This window comes from Cydia splendana, chromosome 9 (assembly GCF_910591565.1).
Source record: "Cydia splendana chromosome 9, ilCydSple1.2, whole genome shotgun sequence".
Taxonomy (NCBI): Eukaryota; Metazoa; Arthropoda; class Insecta; order Lepidoptera; family Tortricidae; genus Cydia; species Cydia splendana.
Genome location: NC_085968.1, coordinates 19555589 through 19576551, shown reverse-complemented (window position 1 = coordinate 19576551; position 20963 = coordinate 19555589). Strand labels below are relative to the sequence as shown.

Sequence of the window (20963 nt, the reverse complement as noted above, 5' to 3'; positions counted from 1 at the left end):
GCGAAGCCGACGGTCCTGGGTTCGAATCCCAGTAAGGGCATTTATTTGTGTGATGAACACTAATATTTGTTCCTGAGTCATGGGTGTTTTCTATGTATATAAGTATGTATTTATCTATATAAATATGTATATCGTCGCCTAGCACCCATGGTACAAGCTTCGCTTAGTTTGGGGCTAGGTTGATCTGTGTAAGATGTCCCCTAATATTTATTTTATTTTATTTATTTATTTAAACAAAAGTAAGGACACTTGATACAACACAGTTGTTTTTTTTTTATTATCACATGTTTTCATTTCACTTGTTAATTATTATTTTTAGAATTTCTCATGCATCTAGCTACATAAACCTACCTACAGAACAACCACGTTCTTTAGATCAAAAGTAAATTTGAATAAGAATCTCGTTTACAATCAAAAGTTAAAATATTAAATTAATTCAAAATCACAATTTAAACATAAATGGGAATTAATCACGTGCACTAAGTTTTGTTATTTGACCTAACGTTTCGAACGCGGTTCGACGTAATTAAATCCCGTTTCTGTTTTAATTATAAGAGAAATTTATCGATAATCTCCTTAATTTCAATTATTTAATCGCTATTATAGCAAAGAAAATCTAAACCCTCTCCTAGTTAACATAATTTTCGAGTTCATACCTACTCGTATTCAAAATATTTTTGACGCAAGCATATCTTTTCATTACTCTTCGATGTCTCTACATAACGTTGGTGTCGATCTATTTGGAAATTTTTCTATCCTTATCTATCCTCGCATTTCATCCTCTTTCTTCTTTTTTGTAGCTTTATTCTTGCCGTGATCATCATTTTAGCGATCGGTGACGCGAGCTTCTCAACACGCCGCCATTCTTCTCTATTGGCTGCATGAACTTCTGTGGCACATTCTGTGCCAACTCATCCACAGCAGCTTTGACCTATTCCGTTCATTTCATTGGTGGTTTTCTTTCCTCTTTAAACTTCTCTAATTTTTCATGAAAGCCCCTGGAAAGTGTCCGCATGGCGAGGTTTGGAACTGGTGTCCGGCCGTCAAATGTGATGCGGACTACTGCGCAAAAAATAAAGACTCACCGATAAGATGCCCGATCGGAATAGTCTGTGATCCGCCAAGATGCGTGTGCGAAAGAAATAAAAAGAGAGACAGGAAGACAGGCAAATGTATACCAATAGCTGATTGTCGTAAGTATTTTTTTGTGAGAAAGAAAGACAGATAAGTTACAGATTTTTTTTTAATGCACATTCTGTGTCGTAGGTCCTAAAAAGTATAACTTAAAAATTATGATTACTGATAAGCATATTTGTAACCCATACCGCATGTGTACCTGTACAATATAAATTAATTTAATTATTTATTATGGTTTTGATAAGGTGTAGTTTATATGCGTAATTATTGTTTGCGCACTGCACCCACCTTGAAATTTTTCTGTTTGGATTTGATTGGTAGAAAATGCCATGAGACCAAACCAAAATTTAAAATAAATAATATAACAATATTTTTAGGAGAACATCAGAAAAACCTCTTAATTCATTAAATTATTTGCATAACAAAACTGAGTTTCAAAATGTTTCAAAGAGCTTCAAATATTTTCAGCACCATTCTCATGTCCTCACAATGAAGAGTACAATGTTTGTCCTCTGCCGTGCCCTGGAGATACGTGTTCTCAGTACATCAAAGGAGGACGCTGCCCGCCGAACAGGCCTGGGCCGTCTGGGAACATAATACTCATATGCACGCCACAGTGCAGATGTTGTAAAGGATATTATAGAAACGACAAAGGAACTTGCATACCGAGTAAAGACTGTAAGTATCAACTGATTTAAATATAATTTACAAATTAGATCGGCCTCAAACTTAAAGGATATAACCAAACGGAGACGCCATGTCTATAATTTGCGGTACAAAATAGTATGCCGTTTTTTGCGGGGGAGGTGCACATCAAATGTATACGTAACGTAAACATAGCCATGTCAGATAAACGTCAGTCCATACATGTGGTTGACATGAGGTTGACCATTGGCCGCCTATTTTCGATAGAGGGGAACGCCTGTTAATGACCACTCCGTTTGGTTTATATTCTCTAAGGCCTCAAACGAAGTAACATATAAATATCATTAGAAGTATTAGCAGAAATCAAATTATTTTCATTTTTTTTTGTTTTTAATTCCTGTAGCAACATTACTATTTGAGTATGTATAAATTATACATTGAAATAAATGACATATTACTAAAAAACTGGATATTTTTTCTTAGTATATGACATTTATATGATTTATTTCAATTTATAAGTTATAGTTTGTCAAAGGACTTTCTCATTTCAATCATAGACAGAGAGAAACATACTATATTTGTCTTACACTAGTACTAGCACCCAAAATAAAAGGATGAGTATAGTTTTCCTGGTCCTTACTGACTGACAAATTGGTTTGACCAACTATACATATCATTTGCTAAAACCCGCACCACCGCCAATTCGCCAGGATTATCGAATAGGAGAGAGAGTTTGAGAGGGCTCAAACATAAAAAACAGAGCAGGTAACTATGTATATATCTTATTAGGCACAAAGGTGCCGATGCCTACCAAAATATGTCCATCGTTTTTTATTTATTTTTTATCTTTCTTATATTTAATATAATCTTGCAGTTTTGTCTATGGTACTAGCGAACAAGGACGCGAAATTTGAATCGATTGATACATAAAAGTATGAAATTTAGAAAATAGGCGAGCATAAGATCCGTGCCGGCTTCCTTTGGTTCAGGTATCTTAGGTATTACACGCCGATCGACAGGTATGAGACAGACATTAACATGATTTTGTTACAGGCCCCAATGCTTCTGTAACAACTACGGCTCCTCCTACGAATACTTCTGGAACCAGCTCTGGTGACAGAGGCTCTGGACTGTCAGGCGTGCTCGATGGCATCACAGCGTTTACTGGAAAATGCCTTTATGTAAGTCAAAACAAGATTAAATTGAGTATTTCAGCTCTTGTATCCCAATGTTTAGAAATAGAAGAAAAGTGGAAAAACTCACTATTTCGGCGCGCTCATTCTTTCTTCCGTGATTTCGGGCGAGACCCGAAATCGCGACTTTACAAAAATTAATTTAGGACCTAAATTAGCATTAGGTACTCCTATATCCGGTTGTACAGTCACCTGCAATAATATGTTACTCTTCGGAGGCCTCAAAAATATGTGACACGCTCTTATGGCTCTACAAATAAGATTGTGTCAGATATTTTTGCGGCCTTCGTTGTGTAACATATTATTGCAGGTGACTGTACTCTTGTATCAGTCAAAAATCACAGTATATAAAAACTTGATTTGGTTTGAGATAAAACTAATTTTTAATTGTTATTTTGTGGCTTTAACCCATTAGCGCCCACGCCCACTTTTTGGAACCCAGCATTTTTCTAATGCTGTTAGATAGAGTTACAATAGAAAATCGAATCTAACACCGTATCCCAAGTGTACCCACTACCCAAGTGGCCACCACACCACCACACCACTTAAATTACGTATTCTGATTTCAGGATCGCATGCAATCCTCACCTAACGAGAACATCATAATGTCAGCCATGTCGGTGTTCACTCCGATGGCCGAACTTTGTATGTACACGAACGGTCCCGCCTTTGATCAGTGCATCAAAATACTTAACTTGCAGGACAAACAAGATGTAAATATTTATTTCATTTTATTGTTTATCAATTATTTATAAATTCATAAAAACAAAGAAAGAAATACACAAACATGATAAAACTTAACCTACAGATAAAACATTTGGCCCAGATCGCCGTCAACGGGCAAGGTGCCCAGAAGGCTGGCCGTATTTCCCCGCTGTATGGCGATACTAATACGCTGGGCGAAATAGTAGCAAGGCCTCTGAGGGGCTACCGCGAAAACCGAAATTCGCAAATTGCGGGGATCTTTCTCTTTTACTCCAATGAAGGCGTAATAAGAGTGACAGAGAAAATTGCCCGCTATTTGCGAACTTCGATTTTCGCGGTTATAGCCCTGGTCACCAGAAGCGTCTATTAGGCTTAGCCTAGATGACAAATTTTCATTTATGGTATCAATCGATCGGGTTTGTTTTTAGGATCAAATGTCTATATTGGACCCATTGCATTAAAGCAATACAAAAGTCAGAAATTATAGTCAAACTCCCGACAGTCGTACTTCACTCGCAAAACGCTCCTAACAAAACGATAAGTGACCGTGACGTCAAGGTCACTGAGAGTCCATCTTGAAGTATGGACAAAATAAGAAAATTGCGTTTTTGTCTTTTTGTCGGTGAAATATTGCGTTTATGTATATAGGTAGTTGCATTACAATCTTTTTTTGGATAAAATGTAAGGAATCGAATGGTATCCTTACTTATTTCCTTTTTGGAAGTTAAATAAAAACCCCCGTGGCCCCGAAGTTTCGACACCAACAACGCAATATCATGATTTCTATGCTCTTATCTTATCTAGAATTTGGCACAATTTTTTTTTTCTTCCACATCTGAATCTATTCATCACGTCGAATGATAGACGGTGACAGTTCATTTTCATATAGAGTAGTTGCGTAAAATTATTGTAGACATTTTTCTGGAAATTTAGCACGTTTATTTATATAGCAATGTACTTACATACAGAAGTAATAATAATACAGTAAGAAGATATTTCAACATTTTTTTTTTAAATTAAGTCCAACCAAAAAAGTGATTGAAGGAACTATCATAGGAACCATCATTCGACGCGACAGGTATAGCTTCTTCAATTTGTTGTTTTTTTATGATATGTACAGTCAGCAAAGTTATTAGCTTAGCATCTCTGCATACAAACATGTATGCAGGGGTGCTAAGCAAGTGGTTTTGCTGACTTTACATTATACGTAAAATCTACCTTATTTTTTGCCCTAATAATTTAATAAAACAACTTCAAATTTCAGATCCGAGATACGTTTACCAATTTCTCCTCCTTATACGAAGGTGTGACCAGTGTTAACTTTACCACTGCTGCTAAAGTATATGCCAATGAGAAGTACCCGCTGAGCGATAGTTTCATAAAAGATGTCATTGCCGTCTTCCGTGCCACAGCACAAAACCTTGATTTTAGCAAAAACGCTGAAGCAGCAGCTATAATGAATGCCTGGGTAATGGAACACAATCAATAAAGCAAAAATCATACAAACGACATCACACATGTACATCAGCTATTTGTTTGGACTAAACTAAAAGTGTTGACAAATATTCAGCTCATTTGTTTCTATTTACATTTTCTGTTAAAGTTTGATCCAATTTAGAGTCAGTCGTTAGTCATTCACTCAAAATTTTGTAAATATTAAAAGTTTAAAGCTGTTATTTTTTTTTTACAAATCAACACAACCAAAATAAATTTCTACTTAATATTTTTCTCTGAGTGATTCGTAAAGTAATGATGATATTCGTAAAGTAGTGATGTTTCAATATTTAATCGTATTTTTCAGGTTGAGAGTCAAACTAACAATCGTATTAAGGACTTAGTTACACCAGATATGATAAATGCATTAACGAGACTTGTACTGGTCAATGCTATTTACTTCAAGGTAACAGTAGTTCAATACTTTGTAATAAATACAATACAAACTCTTTCAATATGCGACTATATCATGTGCTTGTTCCTTTTTAGGGTAATTGGCTTTACAAATTTAATGAAAATAATACAAAAGAAGAAGATTTCTATTTAAGTGATGGTTCAACTGCGAAAGTAAAGTTGATGTATCAAGAGTTTAAGGATCTTGAGTACGGAGAAGTTCCTTCCTTAGACTGCAAGGTAATACAATATACGAACGTACGAATGCGTGTAGTTGAACTTAAAAGTAAACTAGATAATAACATGTGTAGTAATCTTTGAATTTATTTTCATACCGCTTGTTGCTTTTTGCATGGTATATACACCGTGTTTTGTTTGAACTCCGTTAATTTTAAGGGTCATGAGCTCGAATTAAGTTAATTCTTCAAAGACACCGATAGTCAAATTTACTCCATTTTGAAGACAATCAATCATTTATTTTTATCTGATAAGGCCCTTACGAGTTTGTACACTTGCCTTAGCGCTTGTTTACATATTGATTAGTGTTTAGTACGAGTTTATACATTTGCTGCTAAACGCGAGTACTTTTAGGACGATCGATGTTCGAAGTGACATTGATATGTTATAGTTTTCTAATGTTTGCTTGAGTTAAATATAATGACTATTTTACAACCACGCTATATGCAGCATTGAATTGTTTTTTTTTATATATAAAAAAATACAAATTTATGAAAATTCGCCATGCCATTTAGTTTCCTTAAATTTATTTATTTAGCTATATCTCGAAGTTTACGGAATTCAATAAAAACACCGTGTTCAATATGGAATTCAATAAATATTATATATATTTAAAATGACCAAATTACAAAATAAAGATTATTAATGCATGTTTATGATGTTCCTTATATACTCTTATATTAATACACCCAGCTGTTGGTCTTATAAAATAAACATAGGTAAGTAGTCCATTGCTTCAAAATGTACTTTACCAAACGAATTACAACTTAGATTTTGCCGTCGTTATTATTTTAATAAGGTCTATTCCTTTCAGGTGGTTCGAATACTTTACACCGGCAAAGAGAGCTCCGCGATCATTATTTTACCAAACAGCATTAATGGCACAATGCAGTTGGCGAAAGACCTGCAAAACACAGCGAATTGGAAGAAAGTCATAGATAGCCTCTCTCCTCAAAAAGTGAAACTGTATTTACCAAAGTTCGTCATCAGTACAAGTACGGACTTAAAGGTTTTGTTACAGAAGGTAATAACAATTAATTTGTTCAGAAGTGTGAAAGCAAACTTGAAAGCAAACTTAAGAGTCACATGGACCTTATAAACACATACATACATATAATCTCACCTATTTCCCGGAGGGGTAGCAGAGACCACGGATTTCCACTTGCTACGATCCTGACATGCCTCTTTCGCTTCCTTCACTTTCATAACATTCCTCATACACGCTCGCCGATTTAGGGACCTTATAAAAACCCATTTAAAGCAGACGCTCTCATTTTAAAATAACAAGTTAAGTTAAGTTAAGTTTTTAAGTTAAGTTTTATTTATATTGGCAATAACTCTGATTATTGGTTTGTCGCTCTATCGCATGAGGTAAAACCTGTAATGATAGATTTAAGTTTTAATTACTAAAAAAAAAAACATTCTGTAATAACGTGAAATTTGACTTAAACATTCAAGTAATATAATATATTATATCTATGTCTGGTACTAGTTTTCGCTGCTAGAAATTGTAATATGAAAACATTATAGAGCGAGTTAAAGCTTTGCATGCAAAACTTCTACTCTTATAATTTTTTTGTAGTAGGTAATAACGAATTTTTGACGGCGAGTTCATGTGACTCTAGCCAATACACAGATAACACAAAAAAGGGAGTACCGTAAAATGGGGTGAGTAGGGATTACGAGGGCAGTTCGGTTATGAATGGGGTGAGAAGGGATGGTAGGGGGGTGAGGTGGCATTTTTAGACCAGAGTAGTCACATTGTTACGTAAATACTTTATTCTCATGAGAAGTCAAGCTATTGTACTATTTAGTCAATTCTAGCAATTGTCCCATTTCACTCAATTCCTATCCCCCCTAACCCCGACTACGGAGTGAAGTGGGATTTCCTACTATTTTATGTTTATCGTTGAATCTATGACATGAAACGACAGATCATTGAAAAACTAAAGGTAAATTTCATACTACCGGAACACTTTTCAAGTATATATAAATCATGATGCCAAATATAAAAATAAACTTTTATAGAGGTTTGAATTTCGGATTTATCCCAACTCACCCATTTTACGGTAATGCTAGTTAACATTCCCGGGGTTAAATGCGGGTAGTGACAAATAATATGGATTCTGTAAAACTATGAATTTTATTTTTCAGCTTGGAATCACCAATTGGTTTGATTGCAACAACTCTGGTCTATCGGGAATTCTGGCCAAACCGGAAGATATCTGCATTTCTGCAGCCAAGCAAAAAGCGTGGTGCGAATTTAGTGAAATAGGAACAGAGGCTGCAGCTGCTAACGGTAATCATATGATACTGTATAATTATTATCCATACAGATAATCTTAAATACAGGACATGAAAATAATAAAAAAACGGCGTTTTAAATGGCGCATTCATCATCATGGTACAGCATTTAGAGTATGTATCTAATTTCGAAAATCTTGATAAGGTAAACTTAACATCTTTAAGTAAACAATCTCAAATTATATTTAATGTTGTTACGCCTCAGTAAAATTATAGTTTCGGTAGTGTTCTTGTCAAATTAGTCAGAACCTTTACAGCTAACCGTAAGTTCAACTTCTATATTTTGTACTAAAGAGTGCCTTTTTAGGGTTCCGTACCCAAAGGGTACAAACGGGACCCCTATTACTAAGACTCCGCTATCCGTCTGTCTGTCTGTCCGTCCGTCTGTCTATCACCAGGCTATAACTCAAGAACCATGATAAACAGTTGACATTTTCACAGATGATGTATTACATGTCCCTCCCATACAACAAACGTAATTTTTTTTGCCGTTTTCTGCGTAATGGTACGGAACCCTTCGTGCGCGAGTCCGACTCACACTTGGCTGATTTTTTCTGTTCTTTAACTGGAGTTAAATATTTGACTTTAGTTTTCTATCTATTTTAAGTTTACCTGAATATCCAAACTCCAAACAAACATATTTGTGACCGCAAGTTGTCGACCGGAACAATTTTTTAAGGCGTGGAACCAATTAAATCCTTTTTAATCTTATCCGTCAAGCGAACTTAGTATTTGAAGATATCGTCACATCTTTTTTAATAAATTTAATACATATCGATGGCACAAAAAAAAGTAAATAATAAAAAAACTAAACTAAAACAACTTTCATATAAATAAGTTCTCAATGTAATTTGCTGAATATGATTGAAAGCTAAAACCTTTCGTTGAGTGAGGAAGCTGCCATTTCTTCAGTCTATAACAATAGTTTCTTAGACAAATTTCCCTTGGTTTGGATATTTTTCCGTACTATTAAGTCCAAATACATATCAAAAAAATCTAAAAATATGTCAAAAAATAAGCAAGGAAGGCGACCTAGTAGCTATTGTGGTAAATGAATATTTTCAGGTGGCGTTGGAAGGCCACCCCCAGCTCCGCCAGTCCCACCAAAGGAGTTTAGAGCAGATCACTCTTTCCTTTACTACATCTATATTCATTCTGTGCCTGTGTTCAGCGGGGCACTTCGTAATTAAGGTCGATTATAAAAGTTTTATACGTGTCGTGAGCTTCTTAACTGCTGCTGTAGACATCCATATTAGCGTATTTTGTTACTGTATGTCGGATCACCTATTTGTTTTATTTATTTGAGCCAAGAATATACATACAGTCCGTTACCGGCAAGTGGGGCTTTTTTTAATAGGGTAAAGTAACATCGTTCTTAAACTTAACCGTGACCATTTAATTACTAAACAAGAACTCAGACTTTATTAACTTTCTAACAAAATTTTAACTGCCAGCAATGTACAGCACAGTAAATTGACAAGTAAGTGCTAATCACAGCTCTTCATACTTTGTTTATTACGACGTTTATTTCAAGAGTTAGCGATACCAACTGCACTTAAGATAACTACGGAAAATTAAAGGCACATGTCTCATTGATAAACACTATGTCATAATTTCATAGAAGTTTGACGTTTAATATAACAATGGCACTGCGTGGGCTATCAAAATCACTGCAGACTTTTCTTGGTCTAACTCTACCAATGTGTGATAGTTGCCTTAGTTTTTTACCCCCGTACCAAGACATGCCTTGTACCACGTGTGTTAGCGATATGAGTAACGACAATTACGCAGTACATCCACTACATTGAATGTGCGGATTTCGGAAAATAAATTGAGCAGTTAATTCCCATAGTTATGATTTGTTAATACACACAAAAAACTGCTTATGGATCATATTATTATCAGTTTTAATTAATGCCTGCATGCCTATAAACACTGTACATCAATTACCTAATTATTTTCCTTGGTGACAATGTGGTTGCATTTTGCCATTCCCTAAGGCAATAATTGTGACATTTTTTTGAAATAGTTAAAATCCATTTATAATATTAGAAAACAAAATTTACTTAATAATTATAGTAGAAAGAAATATAAACTAATAAAACATCAAATTAGCAATGAAAAGCATCGACATTAAATTTCTCCGCTAAACTGCTACTTTGACCTTAAGTCTCATTTGAAATACTGAAAGTATTAACACATGACTAATGCTTCCTAAAACATTTAAGTCTAAAACCAACATAGAGCACAGAGAAATATTATGAAGTTTGATCTTTTAATAAATTGTATTGGGTTTTCGTAGTGTACTTATTGAATTAGTACTTAGAGTTAGACCAAGAAAAATCTGCAGACATTTTGACAGCACACGCAGTGCCCGTGCCTATATTACCTGCACTGCGTGTGCTGTAAAGATCTCTGCAGACTTTTCCTGGTTTAACTCTAAAAAGTTTAGTAATTAACGTTTATTCAGGAATAGGAGTCATAATCGTCTTAGCAATCCCACCTCTTCAACAGTTATATTGATCAGTTATTATGTCATGGGAAATCAATTTAAACTTTTTACAGTGATTGGCGTAGCCACAACTACCGCGGTCGGACCACCTCCTCCGCCACCAAAGATATTTAGAGCGGATCACGATTTTCTCTACTATGTTTTAGTAAAGGATATAGTTACGTTTGAAGGCCGTCTTGTCAAACCATCAACTGAATAGGAGGGTCGTTCAAATTATATCTAAGAAATGGTAATTTGGACTAGTATTAAATGTGGTGTTTGAGAATGCTTTACTTGTGCCTATATAACGTATGTGTTTCAATGCTATTTCATGTATTGGAATTATTTCCATTTTAAGCTGACATAAGTACCACATAGCACAACTACTCAATGAACTATGATTAGTTAGAATATAACATCAATATAACATTCGCGAGACAAAAATATTAGTGATAATAATATGCATTAATATAATATTAATGTAGTGTAAAGTTAGTAGTTAGGGTTAAACCTGGATACGTGACAGAGTTGGATAGATGCCTCACTTCAAAATACGAGCTTCGTAAAATCGGATCGAAAAAATAATAGTTAAATAGAAAACTCAAGCCCCATATACAGGTATTACAGGTATTCACAATTTTTCCTTGTTTTTTGCGATTACCTCCGCGACGAGTGCATAAAACGCTTCATTCTCTCGAACAATAGGATTTAAATATTATTAGGTTTAGAGGCTTCTAAGTGGACCAAGGTTCAAGTTAGAAGAGAGGCTAGTCACAGTATAATTAACACATTGACTTCTTTCAGTTTTCACGGGCCGAGCTACAGCATCAATACACCCAATAGAACCCAAAACATATATATTTAGATGTGATCATAGCTTCTTATACTATATTCAGATGAAAAACACCGTAGTTTTTGCGGGAAGAGTTGTTAAACCTTAAAGGTGATTTTATATAATAAAGCCTATTATAATCGATATATGGAAAATAAACAACCTTGACTGTGAGAACGTGGTAAAGGCAAAACGAAATAGATAGACATTAAAAATTAAATTAAGATTCATTTATTTCGAGTAACGAGGACTCATAATCACAATAATATACAATTACATTAAACAAAATAAATAACATTAACATACACTATATATTCTAAATACTACTCACAGCACAACAAAAATTATTTTAAAACATGCCGGTCGCAACAATGCCGCATGTAGGGGCAGTCGACTCTGTCGGCAATCATGGCCAGGACGGCATTGGGGCTAGCTCGCACCCTACGGACCAAGGCGGCACCGCGCGCGCGCATGCTCGCGTAGAAACACGCCGTGCGCGCCTCCGCGAACATGCCCGACGCGCTGCAGTAGCGAGGCAGCCCCATCAGCGCCCTAAACGCATTGTTAAACTGCACACGGAGGGTGTTGTAGGCTTTCTGAGTGTAGTTCGCCCACAGGCTGCACGTGTACAGAGACGTGCAGTACGCTCTAAAAAGCGTTACTTTCACGTCCCAGGAACACCTTGCAAACCTCCGGGCGATCATGTTAGCTCTAACACATAAAGCCCTCCGCTCACGCTCGATGTCAGCATTGTCCTTGAGGTCGGTCGTAACGATATGGCCAAGATATTTAAATTGTTGTACTCTTTCCAGAGGTACGCCATTCAGATATATAGGGGGCTCGTTTAGACCCAACCTCAAAGACCATATACTGGCTTTTAACGGCATTGTACATTAAACCGTGGTCACTAACGTACTCCTCACAGGTTTTAAGTAAGGTGCGAAGGCCACACATTGACGCGCTCAGCAGGACCACATCGTCTGCATAACTCAAGTTATTTACGAATTTATTTAAAAATTTGAAAAAATTATGTAATAATTATTTGGTGTAAAATTATTGTCACTATTGAATAATAAATATGCGATGAGTACCTACTCTACGAGTATATCATAACATAACATTCATAACTGCTATTGTACAGCGCGTATTGAATGGCATCATTTGTTCCAAATGGATATAATTACATAATATACACATAAAACAATACGAGTATAGACATAATATTATTAGTAAAAAATTCTAAAAAACGCTTTCCATTTGCTCGTTTTAAATAGAAAGCAAGAAGACATTATTTATAAATTTAATCTCTTTGTTGTTGTTGTTGTTGCTGCTGCTGTGGTTGTTATTATTGTTGTCTTGTTGTTGTTGTTTTTTTGTTATCTGTGTTATTATCCATTAAATTATTATCTTTACAAAACCACTATAAAGACTGACATCATTTTGCAATACATTCTTTATTCATGACATTTGTTATAATTTTTTTAAATATTTCCTACCTGTGTTTCAGACATAATTAATGAAATAATAACAAATTATTGTTAAAATAATAACTTGTAAAATATTTTACCAATAAAGAACAGAAACTCGAAATAAAAATAAATAAACAGTAACAAAACACACATGAATGACATAATTCTATTTTATATTTTCAGTTATCGTAATAAAAACTAGATCAGCAAAGCCAGAAAATATATTTAGATGTAACCATGGCTTCTTATACTACATTCAAATAAGAAATACCACAGTATTTGCTGGAAGAGTAGTTCAGCCATAAAGGTGATTTAATTTATTAAATTATAGTATGGAAATACTAAATTTTGATTGTGACAGCGTGGTGTTAGCAAAATGAACACAATTCAAACTAAATGCATGGCATAAAAATATAAGTTAGATTTTTTGTAACTATTTTATTATCACCCTCTGCGAACAATGTTTTTGAGAATTTGGTTGAAAATTATTCACCGTAATTAGTACGAGAGTGAACAAAGGCATCGAAATAGTCTGCATAGGTACCTCCTGTTCCTATTTTTTTTTTTCGCATTTTTAAACATGCCAACGTAGCATATCGTAAAACGTACCTATGGGTAACTTGATTGTATTTACTGTAGTGTAGGTATAGGTGCAATAGGTACATTCAGCAATTTGGTGACAAAAATGCTTACTGCGGTATTTCATTGTTTTATTTTTGTGTTGCGAATCGAATATTGTGATTGATCATTAGGTATCTGAAGCCACCTTTGACTCTACGTAGGTTATCTGTAAAAAATATAGAAGTTTCAGATGTTTTAATTTAATTAAACTGACAAAAAACAAATGACTATCCTACTCGGAATTATCGTTATTACCTAGGTACTATTATTTTTTATGAACGCAACGCAACCACATTGTCACAGTCAAAGTGTAACCTTTTGTATGTATTTGTTTAGCATAAATGGAGCAGCCTGTACCGAGTACCTATGCGCCGACCGGTTCTTATCTTGCTCGGCCGGCCGGTGTGATAACGATGCGCTCAATTTTTTTGCAATCGTTATATTCATTATGCTGTTTACGAATTAGATGTGTTTTAAGTGTCTATTGTATATTTAAGTATTTAAGTACTGCGGAATGGAGTATCGAGACAAACCATTCTGGTTTAACGATGCTTTTGGATCAAAATATTATGTAATTGTGATTTATCTCTAATAAATAAATAATAAATAAAATAAAGTCACCTTTTTGTATAAACCTCATAAAAAGTCTATATGCGCCGATCGAGGTCCTTAATTACGATTTTAGTTCTAACTCACACACACATACGAAAGGTTAATTTTTTCGTTTTTTTTTGTCCGCATTCAATTTTCGCTATTCTTTATAAGTATGTATTATGTAACTTGCAAGCTTCGTGTGTTCATTGACCATCTAATAAATTGTACTAATTTTCAGGCTTTGTAAAACTAACTGATTACGTCTGACATTAAATTATCAAACAAATGTTTTACTTTATACCTATTTGACTAATATTTATTTGTCACTTTACAGGTCGCCGGATGGTGAAAAAATACTTCAGGTTGAAAATGTTTCGGTTTCACAATTTGTCGATAAAGTTTTGTCATTTATATTGCGTTTTCTTTTCCATCCGCTTACATATTTTACCTAAAAATAGCTCATGAGTTCATGACCAACTTAATAACAACTTAATAGCAAATTGCTTAATCCAACTATACCGGGTGTGGCCTGTAACACGAGCAAATAATTTAAACAATATTTTACTTCTCAAACGATAAAACTTCTGTTTAAGAACTTTAAAAAATATATGAATCCTTTAGCAAGCAAGTAAAAAAAATATATTGAAAATCTGTTGAAATTTTCTAATTTCACTATTTTAAGCACCTGAGTACATTTAGCAAGCCGGGTACGAGTCGGCTGTTGTTTTCACCTACGACAGTCATATATCACGGTCTCTAACCACAGCATTGAGTGACTTTTACATTGATGATTTAATTAAGATCAACTGTGTTAGAAGTAGTGACGTCATTCTTGGGAACATTCCCGAATTCTCCTGAATATTAAGAGTCACACAAACCCTCCACCAAAAAGCCGCTCCCATACAATGGAAGTTACTCTCTAATTTTTAAACGACATGAAAATTGTTATACAAAGTTTTGTATGTAAAACTTCTATTCGCTCTTATTTATTTGTATTACAATTTATAGCAGTGAAAACTAGTTCACATAATTATGTTACTTGACTATTCATGTTAAATTTTATGGTATTAAATATTTTATAATCGCAACATCGAGTGCTATTTAAATAATAAAGAATATGATACCAATCGATGAAAAGCAAAAAATATATTTAAACGCTCCTAGTGCAAAGACTGTCCATAGTAATGTAGCAAGGTACCTAATGTTACTAGCATCATGGGCACCTTCCGTATCATGAACGGCAGGGAGCGGTTTGTTTTTATATAATAGATTTAATGTTTAGTTGTAATTTAATTTGTAATTGGTATCCTTTATCGTGCAGCTATAAATAAGAATATTTTTAATATTCCTCATTTTAATTTTAATATTCCCATGCCGTAGAAATATTCCCTAAAATCATCCCATCGCTAATCCAGAGCGCTTAGATTTCGCGGTCGCGGGTCGTATCCGTCCGGAATTTGTAATTAAGAAACAACGTCTAACGAAATCTGTTTACGAGCTGAAGTATTCGTCTTGTTTGGTTTCAAGCTTGAGAAGATATGGGGCTGGGAAGATATGGAGATAGTTGGAATTCCGTAGATGTTTACAGATTTCAATTAATGAACAGATTAATGAACATTTTTATTCTGTTGTGGTTTTTGTTTCGTCAGAATTTGATAAAATGTTGTGGATGCATAGAGTTCCTTATGCTGTACAATATAAACACAATTTTACTGTATGCCCTACAAAATCTTCCTCTGAATTACGAAAATTACATACATTTTTCAATTCTGAATTGAGATTTCGTATTTACTCCGCCCAGAACGAGGGGCCCTTCGAACTTACCAAATTTTATCAAATTTATGTATGAATTGTATTATTTTTATTTAAAAAGTAAAACTGGACTTAATATATAAACTAATTTTAGTCCCAAACCTTAGTTACCTTGCCAACTGTCTGAGATAAGTGGTTGATCTATATAAAATAAGAATCTATAGAATATAGTATAGCTGCATAAATCGAGGTCCAACTCCGTGAGTTGCAGACTCGAGCAAATTGCCCTTATCGGCCCAATGTTCATAGTTAGTGGTCTATAGTCCGTAGTAAATTTACCAAGTAGCGGTATGTATTCCTAGCAATAGAGAGCGGTGGACTAAGGCAACCCAGAGTATCTTTGACCTATAGATATTTATAATACAGACTGAATTATCGGTAGTCACCCAATCCGGGAAAGTGAATATGCCATTACAAAAATAAGAATAGTTGAAAGAAAATCAAATTAAATAATACTCGTAATGGTAACATTCCATTTCTAACCGCAGCTGCACTACCGGTACTGAACGCGTCGCTGTCATTGTCAATTTCATAGTAAAATTGACAGTATCGCAGCTGCAGTTGGAAATGGAATGTCACCTCAAGGTAGTCAGGATAATAAGCTGAAGTGTCAAACGCGACAAAAATGTGTAAAGGTACTACACCAGCGCAGTATTACTTGATCGCAAATGTCGAAATCGATGTTGCTGTCCGGATGTTTGACATTTGTGGCAGGTAATGCTGGATGTAGTCTCAACCCGAACAGTATGTTAATGCTCTCTCTCTCTACCTAGCTTTGAAGAAATACAGCGTAGGAAGTTTTCAAATTGGCCAAGACCACAAAAGATATTAAAAAAGCAAACTAGAATAGGTATATTTGTTTAATATCTTCCGAAATACGTCCACGAATTAGTAAGTCAAAAAATATCTAAGCATGTTGTTGATAATGGTCAGACGGAGGTAACGTTTGGATTCAGTCTGCATCAGCGTTACTGCTGCAGTGTTGCGGCACAACATCGCTGCCGCAAATGTCACAAATCCGGGCGGTAACATCGATGTCCCTATTTTGCTGCACAGGAATGAAGTTGGCATTAATGTCAAACCGTATTAGTAAAGCAGTAATGCTGGTGTAGGTCACCATGCGTTGGTCAGACCTAGTCAAAAATACCCTCAAATGGACCACTCCATGAATGTACAAGAAGGGTACGGGACGAATGGCGACAGATTGTGAAGCTTGCCACCAGCCCTGATATGACGACCACGACCACTCTGACAAGAGTGTGACGGCAAAGAAGAAGTATGCTGGTGTGGTTTGAATCGTTCACCTTAAGACGATGATGAAGATGATGATTTGCCAAAGGCGATCATTCGCCTAAAGTCGTCGGGCGATGGAAACAGTTCGCAAGTCGGACGGTCAACTAATTTACCGAGCGACCAATCTTTACCTTAAAACCTAGGTACGGCAACTTACTCTGCAAACTTTGCGAAAATTTCAGCCCGTTCATTATTTCACCCGACCTTTTTAAACTTTCAGGTTTCTATTGTGAAGTGAATATAATGGATGGAACGGGACCGTAGCTAATTAACAGATATTTAGACACAGTTGAATAAAGATTGAAATAGATAGACTGCATTTTTGGCTTGCCCTTGACAAATTGTTGGACAGATTGAAAATTATTATAGCGACATACCTCATAGGTACACTGTACAGCGACATCAACAGTAAAAGTGACATTTGGATGTCAACTGGCGAACGTTACTAAAGGGTCTAGCAGGCTAAGCGAACAAGAAGTGCCCCCAACGACGCATTTGGTCATTCTTTCAGGTGGTGTACTGGCCGGTCCTAAGAACTCTCTATGCTTAATATCAGTCCTCGATCTTCTTTTGTTTTCGAGTTATTCAGGATAATGTAAAATCATCAGTGTGTGAAAGTGTCATATTTTGTAAACCGTTCAAATTATATTAACCAAACAAAATTATATTTGACAACAATAAAATAGACTACAAAATGAATATGTTTAACCTGCATCATGTCCTTATACTTCATTATAAAAAAAAAACATTTTATTTTTCTTCTCATTATTTTTTATACTATTCGCGGAGGTACACCTACAAAAAAAAAATGTATGAGTAGCCACTAATACCCACTATTTACACATATAAAAATATTTGCATAAATCTTCGTGCGTCATGTCAAAAAAAAAACATTATCAAACAAGGATCTCGGAAACGGCTCTAAACATAAAAAAACTCAAAAATTCGCGTTTTCCCAGAGATAAAACCTAGCTAAATCAATTTATCGCCCCCGAAAACAACCATATAGCAAATTTCATCGAAATCGTTAGAGCCGTTTCCGAGATCCTTGTTCGATAATGTTTTGTTTTTGACATGACGCACGAAGATTTATGCAAATATTTTTATATGTGTATATAGTGGGTATTAGTGGCTACTCATGCATATTTTTTTTGTAGGTGTACCTCCGCGAATAGTATAAAAAATAATGAGAAGAAAAATAAAATGTTTTTTTTTTTATAATGAAGTATAAGGACATGATGTAGGTTAAACATATTCATTTTATAGTCTATTTTATTGTTGTCAAATATAATTTTGTTTGGTTAATATAACTTGAACGGTTTACAAAATATGACACTTTCAATGATACACTGATGATTTTACATTATCCTGAATAATTCGCAAACAAAAGAAGATCGAGGACTGATATTAAGCATAGAGAGTTCTTAGGACCTGCCAGTACACCACCTGAAAGAATGACCAAATCCGTCGTTGGGGGCACTTCTTGTTCGCTTAGCTTGCTAGACCCTTTTATCAAAGAAATTGGCAGATACAACAGCGGCGTTGATATCGCAACCGCAATGTCGCAACAGTAATGCAGCTGCAGTTGATATTCAAATCCTTTATGTTGCTGCAGTTCATATTCGACTGTTATAATTATTTACTAAATACAAGCGATTTAATGCAGATAGCTTATTAGTTTACCATGAAATAAGCTAAATATCTAGTAGGTACCCCCCTACGCTAGGTATACCCCTCCTCGCGTCGTATTCCTCATTGCTGAGGGTCGTGAAATCCCCGTGGAATCAGCTTCTCTTCGACGGTGTCCCGCCATCTGTGCCTGTTTTAGGCATCTAGGTAACTACCCGGTAATACTAGGTGTCCCACTGCTGGGCAAATGCCTCCCTCCTCCCTTTCTACGTATACCGGTCTTGACCCGTCTCCTACTAGTTCTTGTCAAAGGCGTCGAGGTCATCTCGCCAACGCCGTTGTGGTTTGCCGCGACTTTGCAGTTCGATTTTGTGGGGATAATTTGTTACTGTGAAATAACTTTACGATATTGTCTCGTCTAGCCTGGGTGATTATCCGAACTTGAAGAACATTTTTCAATCGCGATAATAACTTCTTGAAAATTCACTGATAAAGTACCTCCGCTTTATATTGATTAAGTTTACAATCCAATTATCAGTTTAACTTTGGCAACTGTTCTAATTATTTATTATGAAACATTGGAATAAGAAACAGCTCAATAAACGAGACAAATCTTAAATTTGTTTAGGTATTTATTTACCGATAGCTGGAAAGCGAATTTCTCTTACAGATTCGTTTATTTTATACACTCGCGTCTGCCTGCGATTTCGTCTGGGTAGAATGATGATTGCCGTGATAAAAATTATCCCATATTCCTCTCTGGTACTCAAGTTATTTCCATACCCAATTTTATCTCAATCCGTTCTGCTGTTTAAGCGTGAAGAGGTAATGCGTGAAGAGGTAAAGGACTAGCAGACAGACCGAGTCAAAAATATTATAGTAGAGATCGTAAAGATTAGCAAGAGTTAGACTTTTATATATTACAGTATTTCAAATAACTTCCGAGTACAACAATTTTCCTCTAAACTCACCCGCAGCCATGGCGGCGTGATAAATTGAAACCGAGCACGGACGAACTATTTCAAAGTTTAGGGTTCTAAACGTGTAGGTACATATTTCAACTTAGGAAGTTCTTACAGAATAGGGATGCTTAACACATATTAATTTTTAATATCTGGGAGACAGAGCTTTGCTCGGAAAACATATAAAAACTCAAAAATGCGCGTTTTCCCAGAGATAAGACCTAGCTAGATCGATTTATCGCCCCTGAAAACATAGCATACTCTATATAGCAAATTTCATCGAAATCGTTAGAGCCGTTTCCGAGATCCCCGATATATATATATAAATAAATAAACAAGAATTACTCGTTTAAAGGTATAAGATAGATAGATAACAAAATCTAGTTAAATAGATAGAAAATGGGCAATTTATCACAATAAATTGGACACTAAAAATTTATAATTAAAATGATGGAAAAATACAAAACCTCAATAATAGCTTTTTTTTTTACCTACATGCATTATTTAATATTCTATTGCTGATTTTTATCCCAGGCGATCTTAATTTTAATAAAGTGATGCCAGTGAACATTGAATGTTATGAATCATAACTTATGATGAACGCATCATATTTTTTATAGCTAGTCATTTACCCTATCCGTAGGTATAAAAATACATTTTGTGTAAAGTACAAGTAAACACTGTAAAATGGTTCCGAAATCAATTTCCAACTGCCACAGTACAACTTACAGGCCTATTCGGATTTCGAGATAATCACAAGATCTTGAGACGATTTAGAGATCAACCAGATCTAGTTTAGATATCGACTAGATGTGACCTGGATATCTAAGTCATAACTTGTCGAAATCGTTCAAGAGGACCTCCAGAATCGCGGAAACGTCAAATTTGACATCTCTATGTTACAAATATCTTTAAATTATCTGTATCGTAACTTGTTGAAGTCTAGTAGAAATCTAATTCATTTTCCGAATCGAGCCGTTAAATTTGTAAACAAGAGATGCTTCTCATGTAATCCTTCACATAGGTACCTACATGAACACGAAACCACACGGGCGACAATCTTCGGGAATCGTCACCAAAGTCACGTACAGACGTGCTGCTGTAATGTACTGCCGTGCAACGGAACTTTTATTATTTTTTTATTTTTTCGCC

General features: G+C 35.2%; 2 protein-coding genes across 2 annotated transcripts; one reads left to right on the top strand and one right to left on the bottom strand.

Annotated features, from left to right (window-relative positions):
* Positions 1-988: 988 nt before the first annotated feature.
* On the top strand, positions 989-10899 carry LOC134793933 (antichymotrypsin-2-like). The gene is made up of 10 exons (XM_063765650.1): positions 989-1193; positions 1606-1815; positions 2836-2963; positions 3545-3688; positions 4945-5148; positions 5482-5580; positions 5664-5807; positions 6619-6828; positions 7959-8103; positions 10674-10899. The coding sequence occupies exons 1-10, from the start codon at positions 989-991 to the stop codon at positions 10817-10819; spliced, it is 1635 nt and encodes a 544-aa protein (XP_063621720.1). The 3' UTR covers positions 10820-10899.
* An 876-nt stretch (positions 10900-11775) lies between these two features.
* Positions 11776-12318, bottom strand: LOC134793932 (uncharacterized). The gene has a single exon (XM_063765649.1). It carries the CDS (start codon positions 12316-12318, stop codon positions 11776-11778), a length of 543 nt encoding a protein of 180 aa, XP_063621719.1.
* Between the last annotated feature and the right edge of the window lie 8645 nt (positions 12319-20963).